General features: G+C 54.1%; 2 protein-coding genes across 3 annotated transcripts in view; one reads left to right on the plus strand and one right to left on the minus strand.

The window, feature by feature from the left end:
* Nucleotides 1-3,761: 3,761 nt before the first annotated feature.
* Nucleotides 3,762-11,556, minus strand: ORC6 (origin recognition complex subunit 6). 2 transcript variants are annotated; one of them, XM_069739269.1, is made up of 7 exons: nt 11,445-11,556; nt 11,092-11,221; nt 8,036-8,199; nt 7,740-7,829; nt 7,479-7,591; nt 5,033-5,107; nt 3,762-4,443 (listed from the first exon to the last, which is right to left on the minus strand). In XM_069739269.1, the coding sequence occupies exons 1-7, from the start codon at nt 11,507-11,509 to the stop codon at nt 4,307-4,309; spliced, it is 774 nt and encodes a 257-aa protein (XP_069595370.1). In that variant the 5' UTR covers nt 11,510-11,556; the 3' UTR covers nt 3,762-4,306. The 2 variants fall into 2 exon arrangements, with proteins under 2 accessions (XP_069595370.1, XP_069595371.1); XM_069739270.1 differs by having other exon boundaries at nt 11,191-11,221; nt 11,445-11,548.
* A 6,050-nt stretch (nt 11,557-17,606) lies between these two features.
* VPS35 (VPS35 retromer complex component) overlaps nt 17,607-19,001 on the plus strand; it is a 41,720-nt gene continuing 40,325 nt past the window's right edge. Inside the window, exon 1 of the mRNA XM_069739271.1 lies at nt 17,607-17,689. Coding sequence (XP_069595372.1) covers nt 17,687-17,689 — 3 coding nt within the window. The 5' untranslated portion in view covers nt 17,607-17,686. The remainder of the gene's footprint in view (nt 17,690-19,001) is intronic.

Consider the following 19,001-nt stretch of genomic DNA (forward strand, 5'->3'; position numbering starts at 1 on the left):
GAGAACCTAGTAATGACATGCTCTGTCTGAGTGACATACTACGATTTTCTATTGCTAAAGATACCTTATCAACTATGGAGATTTTCTTATCCTCAGGCAGCTTACAAATCTGGTCAGCTGAATCTAGAAGGAGCCCTAGGAATTTCTGACACTTAACCGGCTGAAGTCTAGATTTTTCCCAATTAACCAGCCACCCCAGGGATTGTAAGGAAACCACTACTTCCCGTAGCCTCTGCTCACACTGTAGGGGGTCTTTACCCACAATCAATAGGTCATCTAGATATGGAATGACTAAAGTATCTTTTACTCTTAGGAAAGACATAACTTCCAATAGCAATTTTGTGAAAACCCTTGGGGCCATGGATAATCCGAAGGGCATCGCCTTATATTGTAGATGACGAATTTGTCCCTCTATACAGACTGCTACCCGAAGGAACTGCTGGAATAAATGATGTATAGGAATATGATAGTAAGCATCCTTAAGATCCAATACTACCATGTAACAGTTTGGAAATAAATTCTTTATGGCTGAACGAATGGATTCCATTTTGAATGTTTTAGGCCTTATAAAGGAGTTCAGCTTTCTTAAATTAATTATGGTTCTGAAAGAGCCATCCGGCTTATTAATCAGAAACAAGGGAGAATAAAATCCCCTCCCCCTCTGGGAAGATGGGACTTCCACTAGGACTTGTTTGCGTAGGAGGGTTTTAACCTCTGTTTCAAGTGCCTCTTGCTGAGGCCTGGATCTTAAGGTGGTAAGGAGGAAGGAGTCCGGTGGAGTTCTAATAAAGTCTAATGTGAGGCCTGAAGATATTAATTTAATGGCCCAAGTATTTATTGTTATCTCTTCCCATTGTTGCCTAAACTGTTTTAATCTTCCACCCACTGGAGGAATATAATTACTGGAATTTGTCGGCTGGCTTGAATGGACGTTTATTAAACAGGTTTCCTTTTTGTTTAAAATCCTTATTGTTCCATCTGTCTCTGAAGCCTCCCGTCTTTCCGAATGGTGGCTTCCTGAAGGCCCTTCTGTAAGATGGAACAAAGGGATTAGGGAATCCTTTTTTCCTTTCACCTGCCTTCTTGAGTATATCGTCAAGGACTGTTCCAAACAGGTACTCACCCTGACAGGGTATGGCACATAATTTGGATCTAGATTGGGCATCTCCTTTCCAGTTTTTTAGCCATAAAGCCCGCCTAGCCGTGTTGGAGATATTAGCTGTTCTGGCCGCCAGTCGTAGGGAGTCAATAGAGGCATCTGATATAAAGGCAGCCGCACCCTTGATCAAAGGGATAGACGCTCGTAACTTCTCTCTGGATACACCATTTTTAATATTTTGCTCCAGCTGATCCAGCCAGACTAACATTGATCTGCCAGTACATGTGGCTGCAATTGCCGGTTTGAATGCCGTGACACAGGCCTCCCACGATTTTTTAAGGAGCGCATCTGATTTTCGGTCCATGGGATCTGTTAAGGAACCTGCATCTTCCACGGGCAAGGAGAACCGGCGAGATGTAGATGCAACTGCAGCATCGACCTTTGGTATTTTGGTCCATGTACTTAAATCTTCGTCATCAAATGGGTAGCGCCTCTTACAGGGTATTGGTACAAAACCTTTTTGACCTTTACCCCATTCCTTCTTAACGAGGTCCTTTATGGCCTGGTTTATTGGAAACACGTGGCCTTTCCGTTGGGAAAGACCAGCAAACATGATTTCCTGTGGTGTTTGGGGTTCTTTTGACTCCGATACCCCCATCGTATTTCTCACCGATTTAACCAAGTTGTTTATGCCTTCAGTTGGAAAGCAAACAAAGTCTTCTTCCCCTGAAGAATCAGACAGTTGAGAGACCTCAGAGTCGACCTCCCCGCTCTCTGCTGACGTGTCGGCTCTAGGTGAGGATACTCTTCTTTTCTTTTTCTCGGTATTAATCGAGGAAGAACCGCCTCCTAACGACTGAAGTTCTTCCCTAATTATGAGCCGTATCTCGTTCATTTTCACCGATTCCTCCTGCCGTAAGGTGTTATCTATACATGCCTGACATAGACTCTTAGTATAGGAGTCAGGCAGGGGTTCGGTACATATAGCACATTGTTTGTGCTTACTCTTTCCCGTCCTTTTTGCCTAAAATAATACAAGCAAAGGAATCAATATATACTTCAGTGAAGTATGCGTACACTCACCCAGCGTATTAATTTTACCGGCTGCGGGGTTGTCTTAGTTTGGGATGTGGAACGGGATGATTTTCTTCCCGATTTATCAGTGGAGTCACTTAACTTAAAGTGTCCACTGCTGTTTTTCCTGGTTTCGCTACTAGGTACTAGTGGCTCTTCCATGGAGTGCACACGGACCTCCTCTTGGGATGACAATGCACACTGACTGCACTTCTCATCCTGACATTTATAGTGTAGCCACTCCTGCATACATCCCCATCCTGTTTTTTTTTTTTTTTTTTTTTACTCACAAGTCCGGCATCCAGACGCTGGGATCGCATGGGGGAATCCAATATGGCGGTTCCCCCGGAAATGGTACTCTGACACCGCGACCCCGGAAGTTCAAGCTTCCTTCCATGGGACGCCGACGCTACTGCGCATGCGCCCGCGTCTCTGCAAACCGGAAGCGCTCTCAGCGCTGCTTCCCACCATGTCGCCTCTTACCTCTGGAGGGAACGGAGGGAAGATTCCGCCCAGGGATACCACACCGCTGCTCAGCTCCACTCAGGAGGGCATTACCACAGGTATCCACACTGCGCCGTGCCTTTCATTAGCACTTACCCAACGGTGTCCCAGCAGGGAGACCGTTGGTACCTTCAGGCTTCCCTGTCAGCCGCACCAGATGAGGGGGGAGCCCGCAGGAACATTCCCCCGACACTGTCTACCTGCTCTGGGACCCCTGTCGCTCAGCAGAGTCGATACAGGCGGTAGCCCAGGCAGGTCTTCCTCTTCTTAGCCATAGAGTTCTTCTCTGTGGGTTCCCTTCTAGGAACAGGAAACCAACTGAGGAGCGAGGGGGGGCCGCCCCTTTTATCTCTCTGTAGGTTTCCTGTTCCTAGGGGCGGATCCCCTCTCTCTAGTGGGTGCTGTCGTGGCGAATAGAAAATGTAATTTTTTCTACCCCATAGAAACGCTGCTGTTCCCCTGAATTCGGCAAAGTTTTACTTTTCTTCCTGCGCCTCTCCATTCCCGAGATACGGCCCTTTCTTCCCTGTCAATAAATCTAGTCTTATTTGCCAAGTGGGCTGTAGAAGAGTTGAGTGCCACGCCCACTTGAAAAACAAGACTTAATTTCTACACCGAAAAGAAGGGGCCATATCTCAGGAACGGAGAGGCGCAGGAACAAAAGAAAGACAACGCCGGATTCGGGAGAACAGCGGCGTTACCACCAGGTGACAAAAATCTACTTGTGTGAAGTGTCAGGTCCTCTTTAAAGGGATTTTTTTCTTTAAATCCCAGCATATAAAAAAAAAACAACTTCCAAATGTAAACTCCTTACAATTTCTACTCTTCTTAAGTGAATAGTGACTGCACATTGGCTGCCAAAAAAGGAAGCAAGACCCACAATTAAGCAGAGCTCTGGAAGTTTTTTTTTTTAGACCAGGTTTATTTCCTTGTGCTACTGATAACGGCGTGTTCACACGGTCCATATAAATCACCGCGGACGAATAGATTATGTTCTGTCTGATCAAGAGATTTCCTGACACAAGGCAGTAGAACAAGTAGCCTTGGAAACAGGATTAGGAAAAAAAAAAAACATCAGCACAGATTACAAGGGTGTCATTTTTTATTTTTAACAATTCAACAAAAAAAAACAACAAATATAAAAAAAAATGATCAATGTTATAATATATCCAGTCAATAAGGCCGGCGCGCGCTCATCCATTTCTACGGGAACAGGGACATCTGCTGAGCAAGTACTAATAGAAATTAATGGACAGAGCCACACGGGGGCGCCACTTCTACCCCGGAGGTCCCAGCAATGAGGCCATTTATGGCATATTCGATCAACAGGTCATAGGACCCACATAGGACAATCCCTTTAAGGAGGCCGTAAAATTATTAAAGAAATATTAAAATTCTAAACTTATGAATCTTTGATTTAAAAAGGACAGAACTTAATAAAAGTTTGTTGGAATTAAGCGACGAAATAGACGTCCGGCTTCTGAAGTGCGAGTGTTCTGCGGAGCGACGTTCCTTCTCCGTCACAGGAGATTCACAGTTACTGCAGCGTTTCCACTATGGCACCGAACGCGGGGACAGGATGGAAACGCGCCTCATACAGGTCCAGGCTAGTCACATCCCCATACTCTGCTATTTTGGTTTTGCAGCTTTGGCCGCATTTTCCAGTATCTTTCTCTTCCACTCCTCATAGTCCTTCTCCTTGTCTGCGGTGTCAGTGCGCACCTGCTTACGTGGGATCTCCTCGTCTTCCTCCTCCTCATCAGATGCTATTCAGAGGAGAGAACACAATATGGGGATTACATGGGAGGATATTTACACACCAGGTAATGACTGATAACACCTCTATATACAGTAGATAACACAGGATTCACCATTCACAATAGGTGATGTCACAGCTCACCTCCTCCTCCTGTACAATGACTGATAGCACCTCTATATACAGTGGATAACACAGGATCCACCATTCACAATAGATGATGTCACAGCTCACCTCCTCCTCCTGTACAATGACTGATAACACCTCTATATACAGTGGATAACACAGGATCCACCATTCACAATAGATGATGTCACAGCTCACCTCCTCCTCCTGTACAATGACTGATAACACCTCTATATACAGTAGATAACACAGGATCCACCATTCACAATAGGTGATGTCACAGCTCACCTCCTCCTCCTGTACAATGACTGATAACACCTCTATATACAGTAGATAACACAGGATCCACCATTCACAATAGATGATGTCACAGCTCACCTCCTCCCCCTTCTGTACAAAGGCCATATCCCTTAGGAGAGCATGCACAATAACAAAAATTCCGTGCATAGTGCGGTGACATTGCCTCCACTCACCTCGATCTTGCTCTATACACTCCAGTAAGGTTCTCTGTTTCCTCCGCGGCTGTGCTGTGATTGTTGCATTTTCCTCTAAATGGTAAAAACAAGCGGAAGTCAAATAACTAGTCATCACAGAGCCATAAACATGCTGGCTTACCATCCCGGCTATATTCCGTGCACCACAGACCCGTAATCACTCCGCCTCACCGTCCCGCCTATATTCCGTGCACCACAGACCCGTAATCACTCCGCCTCACCATCCCTGCTATATCCCGTGCACCACAGACCCGTAATCACTCCGCCTCACCGTCCCGGCTATATTCCGTGCACCACAGACCCGTAATCACTCCGCCTCACCGTCCCTGCTATATCCCGTGCACCACAGACCCGTAATCACTCCGCCTCACCGTCCCGCCTATATTCCGTGCACCACAGACCCGTAATCACTCCGCCTCACCGTCCCTGCTATATCCCGTGCACCACAGACCCGTAATCACTCCGCCTCACCGTCCCTGCTATATCCCGTGCACCACAGACCCGTAATCACTCCGCCTCACCGTCCCTGCTATATCCCGTGCACCACAGACCCGTAATCACTCCGCCTCACCATCCCTGCTATACCCCGTGCACCACAGACCCGTAATCACTCCGCCTCACCGTCCCTGCTATATCCCGTGCACCACAGACCCGTAATCACTCCGCCGCACCGTCCCGCCTATATTCCGTGCACCACAGACCCGTAATCACTCCACCTCACCGTCCCGCCTATATTCCGTGCACCACAGACCCGTAATAACTCCGCCTCACCGTCCCGCCTATATTCCGTGCACCACAGACCCATTATCACTCCGCCTCACCATCCCGGCTATATTCCGTGCACCACAGACCCGTAATCACTACGCCTCCCGTCCCGCCTATATTCCGTGCACCACAGACCCATTATCACTCCGCCTCACCGTCCCTGCTATATCCCGTGCACCACAGACCCATAATCACTCCGCCTCACCGTCCTGGCTATATTCCGTGCACCACAGACCCGTAATCACTCCGCCTCACCATCCCGGCTATATTCCGTGCACCACAGACCCGTAATCACTCCGCCTCACCGTCCCGCCTATATTCCGTGCACCACAGACCCGTAATCACTCCGCCTCACCGTCCCTGCTATATCCCGTGCACCACAGACCCATTATCACTCCGCCTCACCGTCCCTGCTATATCCCGTGCACCACAGACCCGTAATCACTCCGCCTCACCGTCCCTGCTATATCCCGTGCACCACAGACCCGTAATCACTCCGCCGCACCGTCCCGCCTATATTCCGTGCACCACAGACCCGTAATCACTCCACCTCACCGTCCCGCCTATATTCCGTGCACCACAGACCCGTAATAACTCCGCCTCACCGTCCCGCCTATATTCCGTGCACCACAGACCCATTATCACTCCGCCTCACCATCCCGGCTATATTCCGTGCACCACAGACCCGTAATCACTACGCCTCCCGTCCCGCCTATATTCCGTGCACCACAGACCCATTATCACTCCGCCTCACCGTCCCTGCTATATCCCGTGCACCACAGACCCATAATCACTCCGCCTCACCGTCCTGGCTATATTCCGTGCACCACAGACCCGTAATCACTCCGCCTCACCATCCCGGCTATATTCCGTGCACCACAGACCCGTAATCACTCCGCCTCACCGTCCCGCCTATATTCCGTGCACCACAGACCCGTAATCACTCCGCCTCACCGTCCCTGCTATATCCCGTGCACCACAGACCCATTATCACTCCGCCTCACCGTCCCTGCTATATCCCGTGCACCACAGACCCATAATCACTCCACCTCACCGTCCTGGCTATATTCCGTGCACCACAGACCCGTAATCACTCCGCCTCACCATCCCGGCTATATTCCGTGCACCACAGACCCGTAATCACTCCACCTCACCGTCCCGGCTATATTCCGTGCACCACAGACCCGTAATCACTCCGCCTCACCGTCCCTGCTATATCCCGTGCACCACAGACCCGTAATCACTCCGCCTCACCGTCCCTGCTATATCCCGTGCACCACAGACCCGTAATCACTCCGCCTCACCATCCCGGCTATATTCCGTGCACCACAGACCCGTAATCACTCCGCCTCACCATCCCGGCTATATTCCGTGCACCACAGACCCGTAATCACTCCGCCTCACCGTCCCTGCTATATTCTGTGCACTGGAATCTATCTAAGGCCGGGATCACACATACGCGAGATACGGCCGAGTCTCGCAGGTAAAAACCCAGCTCGGGCGCCGGCACTCCGGAGCGGAGCGTGCAGCCGCAAATCAACACATAGAGCTGCACACTCCGCTCTGGAGAGCCAGTGCTGGGTTTTCACCTGCGAGACTCGGCCGTATCTCGCGTATGTGTGATCCCGGCCTAAAGTGGAGAAACGGCCGCCGAACTCACGGCAGATCTGGGCTCCGATCTTCTCCAGCTGAACGCACAATCGATCGAATATGTTTCTCCTCACTCCGGCAGCCGCCAGGAATTTGTTCTTCTCGGCTTTAAACTTCAGGCACCTGGGACACAATTCACATCACTCCCATTAGTATAATAACGGTGAAGGGGCCACGTAGGTTCGTGCACCCATCATGGCTCTGTGGGGCGGCAGAAAAGCCACAAAAAAACTGTATGAAACCAGCCTGTACGTAGTTAAATGAATCCCACCTGCAGGCGGCAAACAGGGCGGCCGTGAGGAACAATGGTTTGGATAAATCGAGGTCTTCCTGCTGAGCTGGGGGAAGGCCGGACTCGTACCTGCAGGGAGAAGAAGGGCGAGGAGTGGAAGGATGAGGGAGAAATGCGCAGAATCAGGACCGACCGGGGCCAAGATCGGAGCACAACGCACGGGCCCGGCTACATGACTCTGTACGAGACCCGCCGCCGCTCCGTGCATGGTGCCCCGACCCTGCGGGATCACACATCCTGCTGCACAGAGAGGGCGGCCATCTGCATTTTCTGACCTGCTGAGAATCTTGGACGCCACGCTCACAGCCTCCAGGCAGCCGTGCTGGATCGCCAGGTCTCTGAGGCTCAGCCGCGCGTCCACCTCCAGCAGGCACTCGAACGATCTCAGACAGCTCAAGTAAACCTTCCTGTTCAGCCCGGATAATCGAATCAGATAGTCCTGAATAGGAAAGAAGAAGAAAAATGGCGATCAGCCGATCGCCAGGACATCCGGCACCGGGGCGCGCCAGGACATCCGGCACCGGGGCGCGCCAGGACATCCGGCACCGGGGCGCGCCAGGACATCCGGCACCGGGGCGCGCCAGGACATCCGGCACCGGGGCGCGCCAGGACATCCGGCACCGGGGCGCGCCAGGACATCCGGCACCGGGGCGCGCCAGGACATCCGGCACCGGGGCGCGCCAGGACATCCGGCACCGGGGCGCGCCAGGACATCCGGCACCGGGGCGCGCCAGGACATCCGGCACCGGGGCGCGCCAGGACATCCGGCACCGGGGCGCGCCAGGACATCCGGCACCGGGGCGCGCCAGGACATCCGGCACCGGGGCGCGCCAGGACATCCGGCACCGGGGCGCGCCAGGACATCCGGCACCGGGGCGCGCCAGGACATCCGGCACCGGGGCGCGCCAGGACATCCGGCACCGGGGCGCGCCAGGACATCCGGCACCGGGGCGCGCCAGGACATCCGGCACCGGGGCGCGCCAGGACATCCGGCACCGGGGCGCGCCAGGACATCCGGCACCGGGGCGCGCCAGGACATCCGGCACCGGGGCGCGCCAGGACATCCGGCACCGGGGCGCGCCAGGACATCCGGCACCGGGGCGCGCCAGGACATCCGGCACCGGGGCGCGCCAGGACATCCGGCACCGGGGCGCGCCAGGACATCCGGCACCGGGGCGCGCCAGGACATCCGGCACCGGGGCGCGCCAGGACATCCGGCACCGGGGCGCGCCAGGACATCCGGCACCGGGGCGCGCCAGGACATCCGGCACCGGGGCGCGCCAGGACATCCGGCACCGGGGCGCGCCAGGACATCCGGCACCGGGGCGCGCCAGGACATCCGGCACCGGGGCGCGCCAGGACATCCGGCACCGGGGCGCGCCAGGACATCCGGCACCGGGGCGCGCCAGGACATCCGGCACCGGGGCGCGCCAGGACATCCGGCACCGGGGCGCGCCAGGACATCCGGCACCGGGGCGCGCCAGGACATCCGGCACCGGGGCGCGCCAGGACATCCGGCACCGGGGCGCGCCAGGACATCCGGCACCGGGGCGCGCCAGGACATCCGGCACCGGGGCGCGCCAGGACATCCGGCACCGGGGCGCGCCAGGACATCCGGCACCGGGGCGCGCCAGGACATCCGGCACCGGGGCGCGCCAGGACATCCGGCACCGGGGCGCGCCAGGACATCCGGCACCGGGGCGCGCCAGGACATCCGGCACCGGGGCGCGCCAGGACATCCGGCACCGGGGCGCGCCAGGACATCCGGCACCGGGGCGCGCCAGGACATCCGGCACCGGGGCGCGCCAGGACATCCGGCACCGGGGCGCGCCAGGACATCCGGCACCGGGGCGCGCCAGGACATCCGGCACCGGGGCGCGCCAGGACATCCGGCACCGGGGCGCGCCAGGACATCCGGCACCGGGGCGCGCCAGGACATCCGGCACCGGGGCGCGCCAGGACATCCGGCACCGGGGCGCGCCAGGACATCCGGCACCGGGGCGCGCCAGGACATCCGGCACCGGGGCGCGCCAGGACATCCGGCACCGGGGCGCGCCAGGACATCCGGCACCGGGGCGCGCCAGGACATCCGGCACCGGGGCGCGCCAGGACATCCGGCACCGGGGCGCGCCAGGACATCCGGCACCGGGGCGCGCCAGGACATCCGGCACCGGGGCGCGCCAGGACATCCGGCACCGGGGCGCGCCAGGACATCCGGCACCGGGGCGCGCCAGGACATCCGGCACCGGGGCGCGCCAGGACATCCGGCACCGGGGCGCGCCAGGACATCCGGCACCGGGGCGCGCCAGGACATCCGGCACCGGGGCGCGCCAGGACATCCGGCACCGGGGCGCGCCAGGACATCCGGCACCGGGGCGCGCCAGGACATCCGGCACCGGGGCGCGCCAGGACATCCGGCACCGGGGCGCGCCAGGACATCCGGCACCGGGGCGCGCCAGGACATCCGGCACCGGGGCGCGCCAGGACATCCGGCACCGGGGCGCGCCAGGACATCCGGCACCGGGGCGCGCCAGGACATCCGGCACCGGGGCGCGCCAGGACATCCGGCACCGGGGCGCGCCAGGACATCCGGCACCGGGGCGCGCCAGGACATCCGGCACCGGGGCGCGCCAGGACATCCGGCACCGGGGCGCGCCAGGACATCCGGCACCGGGGCGCGCCAGGACATCCGGCACCGGGGCGCGCCAGGACATCCGGCACCGGGGCGCGCCAGGACATCCGGCACCGGGGCGCGCCAGGACATCCGGCACCGGGGCGCGCCAGGACATCCGGCACCGGGGCGCGCCAGGACATCCGGCACCGGGGCGCGCCAGGACATCCGGCACCGGGGCGCGCCAGGACATCCGGCACCGGGGCGCGCCAGGACATCCGGCACCGGGGCGCGCCAGGACATCCGGCACCGGGGCGCGCCAGGACATCCGGCACCGGGGCGCGCCAGGACATCCGGCACCGGGGCGCGCCAGGACATCCGGCACCGGGGCGCGCCAGGACATCCGGCACCGGGGCGCGCCAGGACATCCGGCACCGGGGCGCGCCAGGACATCCGGCACCGGGGCGCGCCAGGACATCCGGCACCGGGGCGCGCCAGGACATCCGGCACCGGGGCGCGCCAGGACATCCGGCACCGGGGCGCGCCAGGACATCCGGCACCGGGGCGCGCCAGGACATCCGGCACCGGGGCGCGCCAGGACATCCGGCACCGGGGCGCGCCAGGACATCCGGCACCGGGGCGCGCCAGGACATCCGGCACCGGGGCGCGCCAGGACATCCGGCACCGCAGCCCCTTAGTGATCTCAGACAGTGACGGCACCTTGTCGACGGGATGATTCAGCGCGGTGGCCGCGAGCTGGAGACACATGACGGCGCTGCTGGTCGCTGTAGTCATGGCGGACAGGCCGCTGCACTTCACCTGCGACAGGCGCAGGAACTCCTCCGCTTTCCTGAAACGGCAGCAGGGTTCACGGTTAACGACCGACACATTGCAGGAAATGTATCAAACAGCTTGCACTTAATAGAAGATAGATAACACAGAGACGTAATGTGCCTTTAAATGGCAGCACACAGAATCACTACTACCCCATCACAGTTCTCCAAAGAATGAGCATGGCACTAGAGTCTCAGCATGCCCTCCCTGTAACGGGGGCGTCATGGCTGCACACGTACCCCAGCACCCTGGCGGAGGTGAGCCCCAGTTTCGGTGCCAGCCTCTTCAGGGTCTCAGCCTCCATGATCAGCTTCTGCTGCTTCTACCGGAGGTTTCGCGGGAAATCCTCGCAGAAGCCGCTGATTGGTCAGAGCTAGCCGTGCCCGCCTGCGCTGATTGGCCAGCCGGACGGTGAATGGAATCTTGTGCGGCTGCGTTCGAAAAAAGGAAGTGCCCGGCGTGCAACGCGGTACCATAAATATGATCACGTGATGTGCCGGAACCCGGAAGTAGTCGGATCAGTGCGGATAATGCAATTTAACACAAATAAACGAGAAGCTGCTCAATAATGGAGGCTGCTCTGCTCTATTGTGAGTGCTGGCAAAGAGATTGTACACGGAAACTGATTTTTTTTTGCATCAAAAAAATCACCTTTAAATTTTGGACACTCCCAATAGCAGAATTCCGGGTGTTTCAACCACAGCAAACAAAAAAAAAGTCCCCACCCCATAACCAGACCCCGCAGCTCTTAATTTAACTTAATTTTTCGGTATTTCTAAGATCTCTTTTTGCAGTCAGTGGATGAAAACTTGAGCTTGTATTTTTTCCCTCAAAACTGAAGATTTTTTCCAGTCTAGACATTTTTCTGTGAGCAGATCTCTCCATAAACGCAAACACGCGGTGCTCAGATCTCTCGAAATAAACAATTACTGAAAGCGGCAAAATGAGGAAAAATAATAAGCGAACATTCAGAATTGACATTTTCCCCAAAAAATTTAGATAATTGAAAATGCCGTCTTGGCGCAAAACTCAAGACTTCACCCAGCTACATGGACGGAAACATAATAAAAACATTATGGCCCTTGGAAGAGGGAAAGAAGAATAAAAAGCAGCTCATGGAGGGATTCTCGCTGGTCCGCGCAACATACGGCCCATGGGCTGCACGCGGCCCCCCAAAGGATTTCTTCCTGTATTAGACAGGATCAACAGTGGGACAGGAGCAGAGGAGCACTGATCAGCCCGCAGCCGAGCTCATCACATTACTGGCCTCATCACTGCTGTCAGTGGAGTGGTGGAAGCATGGGGGGGGCAGCATGGAGTTGTGGGAGCGTGGAAGGCCAGTATAGAGTGGTGAGAGCATGAACAGACAGTATCGAGTGGTTGGAGTCTGGTGGGACAGTATGGAGTGGTTAGAACATGGGGACAGTATAGCGTGGTGGGGAACAGTATGGAGTGATGGGCGCATGGGGGACAGTATGGCATGGTGGGAGTGTTGGGGAACAGTATGGAGTTGTGGGCGCATGGGGACAGTATGGCATGGTGGGAGTTTTGGGGACCAGTATGGAGTGGTGGGAGCATGGGGGACATTATGGCGTGGTGGGAGTGTAGGGGTGCAGTATGGAGTAGTGGGAACATGGGGGACAGTATGGCATGGTGGGAGTGTTGAGGAACAGTATGGCATGGTGGGAGTGTTGGGGAACAGTATGGAGTGGTGGGCGCATGGGGACAGTATGGAGTGGTGGGAGTGTTGAGGAACAGTATGGAGTGGTGGGAGCATGGGGGACAGTATGGAATGGTGGGAGTGTTGGGGAACAGTTTGGAGTGGTGGGAGCATGGGGGACAGTATGGAGTGGTGGGAGTGTTGGGGAACAGTATGGAGTGGTGGGCGCATGGGGGACAGTATGGCATGGTGGGAGTGTTGGGGAACAGTATGGCATGGTGGGAGTGTTGGGGAACAGTATGGAGTGGTGGAAGCATGGGGACAGTATGGAGTGGTGGGAGTGTTGGGGAACAGTATGGAGTGGTGGGAGCATAGGGGACAGTATGGAGTGGTGGGAGTGTTGGAGAGCAGTATGGAGTGGTGGGAACATGGGGGACAGTATGGAGTAGTGGGAATGTTGGGGAACAGTATGGAGTGGTGGGCGCATGGGGGACAGTATGGCATGGTGGGAGTGTTGGGGAACAGTATGGAGTGGTGGGAGCATAGGGGACAGTATGGAGTAGTGGGAGCATGGGTGACAGTATGGAGTGGTGGGAGTGTTGGGGAACAGTATGGAGTGTTGGGGAACAGTATGGAGTGGTGGGAGCATAGGGGACAGTATGGCATGTTGGGAGTGTTGGGGAACAGTATGGCGTGGTGGGAGTTTTGGGGAACAGTATGGAGTGGTGGGAGTGTTGGGGAACAGTATGGAGTGGTGGGACCATGGGGGACAGTATGGCAAGTTGGGAGTGTTGGGGAACAGTATGGCGTGGTGGGAGTTTTGGGGAACAGTATGGCGTGGTGGGAACATGGGACAGTATGGCATGGTGGGAGTGTAGGGGTGCAGTATGGAGTAGTGTGAACATGGGGGACAGTATGGCATGGTGGGAGTCTTGGGGAACAGTATGGAGTAGTGGGAGGACAGTATGGAGTGGTGGGAGCATTTGGAGACAGCAGATAGTGATGGTTCTGTGGGGGACAGCATGAAGTGGTGGGAGAAAGGGGGACAGTATGGAGTGGTGGGAGTGTGGAGGGACAATGCGGAGTTGTGGGAACATGCGAGGAACAATATGGAGTTGTCAGAGTGTGGTGGGACATTATAGAGTGGTGGGAATGTTTGAGGGCAGCATGGAATGGAGTGGTGGGAGCCTGGGGGTGACAGTATGGAGTGGTGGGGGGACAGTATGGAGTGGTGGGAGTGTTGGGGAACAGTAAGGAGTGGTGGGACCATGGAGGACAGTATGGCATGTTGGGAGTGTTGGGGAACAGTATGGCGTGGTGGGAGTTTTGGGGAACAGTATGGAGTGGTGGGAACATGGGGGACAGTATGGCATGGTGGGAGTGTAGGGGTGCAGTATGGAGTAGTGGGAACATGGGGGACAGTATGGCATGGTGGGAGTGTTGGGGAACAGTATGGAGTAGTGGGAGGACAGTATGGAGTGGTGGGAGCATTTGGGGACAGCAGATAGTGATGGTTCTGTGGGGGACAGCATGAAGTGGTGGGAGAAAGGGGGACAGTATGGAGTGGTGGGAGTGTGGAGGGACAATGCGGAGTTGTGGGAACATGCGAGGAACAATATGGAGTTGTCGGAGTGTGGTGGGACATTATAGAGTGGTGGGAATGTTTGAGGGCAGCATGGAATGGAGTGGTGGGAGCCTGGGGTGACAGTATGGAGTGGTGGGAGTGTAAGGGGACAATGTGGAGTTGTGGGAATATGCGAGGAACAATATGGAGTTGTGGGAGTGTGGTGGGACATTATAGAGTGGTTGGAACGTTTGGGGAAAGCATGGAATGGAGCAGTGGCCGGACAGTATTGAGTGGTTGGAATGTGGAAGGACAGTATGGCATGGTGGAAGGGTGGGTGGACAGCATGGATTTTTTGGAGTGTGGGGGGACAGTATTGAGTGGTGTGAGCGTTGGGGACAGTATGGAGTGATGGGAATATGGGAGGCAGCATGTTGAGGCCATAGTGCGAGAAGGGCATTATGATACTTTTTTAAGGGCACTCTGTCACGACGTGTGGCAGAAGAACGGCTAAGATGGAAGTCTGCGAACACGAGGTCTGGGCGTGAGATCTCATTATATCGTGTTTACTACATGGGGAAAAAAATGATGGAAATGACTCCAATAAGAGAAGAGGTGACCTATAAGGAGCCCGGATGGAAACGTTTACTTGTGATTCTGTCTGAGTCTCATCAGTACTGTGGTTCCTGTATGGCTCACAGTCTGATGATGACTGGTAATAACTCCCAGTATCTCATTACTATTATTGACGACATACTGGGAGTTGTAGGTTCAAGCTATACAATTACATATGGGGCTGATCTGACAGCACAATTGGTGACACATTCATGTACTGATGGTGGCTCTGAGGCTGCATTCATGTACTGATACAATATAATGTCCCCATATATTGCTCCATACAGTACAATGGGCCCCATATATTACTACATACAGTATAATGGGCCCCTTATATTACTTCATACAGTATAATGGCCCCATATATTGCTCCACACAGTATAATGGAACCCATATAATGTTTCATACAGTATAATGGCCCCATATAATGTTCCATACACTATAATGGCCCCAAATAATGTTTCATAATAATAATAATTTTTATTTATATAGCGCCAACATATTCCGCAGCACTTTACAATTAAGCGGGGACAAGTACAGACAATAAATTCAGTACAAGATAAGACAATTTAAACAGTGACATTAGGGGTGAGGTCCCTGCTCGCAAGCTTACAATCTACAAGGAAATGGGGGGACACAATAGGTGAAAAGTGCTTGTTATTTCAGGTTTCATATAGTATAACGGCCCCATATATTGCTCCATACAGTATAATGGCTCCATATAATGTTTCAAACAGTATAATGGGCCCCATATATTGCTTTATACAGTATAATGACCCCATACATTGCTCCATACAGTATAATGGCTCCATATAATGCTCCATACAGTATAATGGCCCCATATAATGTTTCATACAGTATAATGGCCCCATATATTGCTCCATATAGTATAATGGCCCATATATTGCTCCATACAGTATTATGGGTCCCATGCTCCATACATAAAATATCAAATACTTAGGTCTTGTCTCAGCATCTTCTGACTCTCTGTACTGCTTGGTAGAGGGTGTGGTGTAGTGACGTCATCACGCCATCTGCCCTGAGACATCACCGAGTCAGAAGACGCTGACGATATCGGAGCTGTGGGGAATGAGGAGAGGTATTTGGTGGTGGTGGTAGGGGGGTGGTTCTGGTGATATATTCATGTACTGACGGTGGTTCTGCTGCTGTTTTCATGTACTGACGGTGGTTCGGGTGATATATTCATGTACTGACAGTAGTTCTGTTGCTGTTTTCATGTACTGATGGTGGTTCTGGTGATATATTCATGCACTGACGGTGGTTCGGGTGACATATTCATGCACTGACGGTGGTTCTGCTGCTGTTTTCATGTACTGACGGTGGTTCTGGTGATATATTCATGCAGACGTTGGTTCGGGTGATATATTCATGCACTGACGGTGGTTCTGCTGCTGTTTTCATGTACTGACGGTAGTTCTGCTGCTGTTTTCATGCACTGACGGTGGTTTTGCTGCTGTTTTCATGTACTGACGGTGGTTCGGGTGATATATTCATGTACTGACGGTAGTTCTGCTGCTGTTTTCATGTACTGACGGTGGTTCTGCTGCTGTTTTCATGTACTGACGGTGGTTCGGGTGATATATTCATGTACTGACAGTAGTTCTGTTGCTGTTTTCATGTACTGACGGGGGTTCTGCTGCTGTTTTCATGTACTGATGGTGGTTCTGGTGATATATTCATGCACTGACGGTGGTTCGGGTGACATATTCATGCACTGACGGTGGTTCTGCTGCTGTTTTCATGTACTGACGGTGGTTCTGGTGATATATTCATGCAGACGGTGGTTCGGGTGATATATTCATGCACTGACGGTGGTTCTGCTGCTGTTTTCATGTACTGACGGTGGTTCTGGTGATATATTCATGCAGACGGTGGTTCGGGTGATATATTCATGCACTGACGGTGGTTCTGCTGCTGTTTTCATGTACTGACGGTGGTTCTGGTGATATATTCATGCACTGACGGTGGTTCGGGTGATATATTCATGCACTGATGGTGGTTCTGCTGCTGTTTTCATGTACTGACGGTGGTTCTGCTGCTGTTTTCATGTACTGACGGTGGTTCTGCTGCTGTTTTCATGTACTGACGGTGGTTCTCCTGCTGTTTTCATGTACTGACGGTGGTTCGGGTGATATATTCACACGCTGACGGTGGTTCGGGTGATATATTCATGCACTGACATTGGTTCTGGTTATATATTCTTGTAAGCACCCCTTTAATTTTGTTTGTGGCTCTTGGGATAGGTGCAGCATACCACGGAGGCCCTCAGACCTAAAAATGAGCATTCCTTTAGGCGTCAATGTTCATAGTGGTTATTTTTTATTCTTAGCTGCGTTTTAGTAGCGTTATTTAGTGTATTTCAGAGAAAGTGTATTCAGGATACAGCGCTCTGTGCAGACAGGACACCACGAGCGTACACCTGACAGGGACGGCACAGTACCGGACAGAGCTGCCGCGTTCTGATTGGTTACACTCGCCGTCTCTCATCTATGCCTCCTCCAATCAACTTACAGCACAGTTGTCTGCGGGAGTTGACCAATGACGAGCGCGGTTTCTTAGAGAAGGGCGGGGCCCGGGTCTGCAGGTCACATGACAGGAGGGAGAAGCTGAGAGGAGACGCTATGGTGAGTTTTGGGGTCTCCGACCCCCGATGTGTCTTGTGCACGGGGTGTGGGACCATCATGGTGGCTGCAGGGCGCTGTGCTACGGTCTGTAAGGGCGGTATATACACGACTGACCTAGGAGCAAGGCTGCTGGGCGGTGCTGGGCCTGTAATCTGGTTTTAGGGGGCCATAACTGTTAGTTGTATCCGGGTGGGTGCAATATGTGAAGTGTGGCTATAGCCCGGATATACAGCAGCAGGTATATGGTGTATGGGGGAGTTTTGTATCTGTAGCCCCCTATATACCATGCACACAGCAGTATATAGGGTATATAGTATAATGCATGCAGGCTGCAGGGCTCTATGGCTGCAGTTATGCCATATACATGTGTCAGGGCATCTGCATACACGTTATTAATGATATACAGTAATTAAAGGCACTCAATTTATTCCTCCCCCCCCCAGAAGTGAATGGAAGTGTCGCTGCCCTGTTTTATCTCTAGGCACTGTAGACATGGAACATACCAAAGGTCCACATTTCAGGGGGTTGACATGTTTATAAGGCGACCCACTGCTGCAAAACTACAACTCTCAGCATCTGTTAACAAACGGGGCACGCTGGGAGTCGTTTGACAATGACTGTTAAAGATTTAATGATTTTTTTTTTAGTATTGCACAATTTTGATGAGGTAGGATTGACTGGTCTGGATATTTCTCTGAAAGGGGTTGTCCATGAACATCTCATAGCAAATAAAAACAATCTGTTCTCTTTTTTTTTTTTACATTTTTTACATTTTTTTCTGCATCTGTGTATTTCCAGCGATGTCGGCGCTGCTGCTGCACAGTACAACCCAGGAGCACCACAACGCTGCTACTCCGAACTGTCAATCATCAGGAGTGCACCGTCATCCCCTGGCAAGTGAGAACTAAGAAGGTGGTGGAGCGGTGCACTCCTGCAAAAAGATCCAAACGCCCCCCCCTCCCCCACAAAACTCTTCCAATGGTTCCCCTGTTGCTTTAGCTCAGATCTTGCAAAGGATGATGTTACGTATGTCGTTCTCAGAACCGCTGCAGCCGATCACTTGCCTCGTTACTCACATGTTCAACAAAAATCATCACAGATAGTCTGCTCACGTGTGAGGACCGCTATCAATGTCCCGTTGGTGGCAGACGGGGTCTGTAGTGTGGTCCCCGGTCCATGATTACCCCCTGGTGCAGGCGTGTACTGATGAAATCTGCCCTTAGAGCCGCGTCCGTTCCGCCATCCCCCTACAGTCACTCATTCTCACCTATGGGCCCTTATTACTAATGGAGAATGTCACTTCTTTCAGCAG

The sequence above is a fragment of the Ranitomeya imitator genome, chromosome 9, assembly GCF_032444005.1.
Source record: "Ranitomeya imitator isolate aRanImi1 chromosome 9, aRanImi1.pri, whole genome shotgun sequence".
NCBI classification, from domain to species: domain Eukaryota; kingdom Metazoa; phylum Chordata; class Amphibia; order Anura; family Dendrobatidae; genus Ranitomeya; species Ranitomeya imitator.

Excerpts from the sequence above, each read along its gene's own strand:
- ORC6 (XM_069739269.1), bottom strand. The coding sequence starts at position 11,509 with ATGGAGGCTGAGACCCTGAAGAGGCTGGCACCGAAACTGGGGCTCACC. Across the intron at positions 7,830-8,035 it reads GCGTCCAAGATTCTCAGCAG|GTACGAGTCCGGCCTTCCCC; the intron begins GTCAGAAAATGC and ends TTCTCCCTGCAG. Across the intron at positions 7,592-7,739 it reads GCCCTGTTTGCCGCCTGCAG|GTGCCTGAAGTTTAAAGCCG; the intron begins GTGGGATTCATT and ends ATTGTGTCCCAG.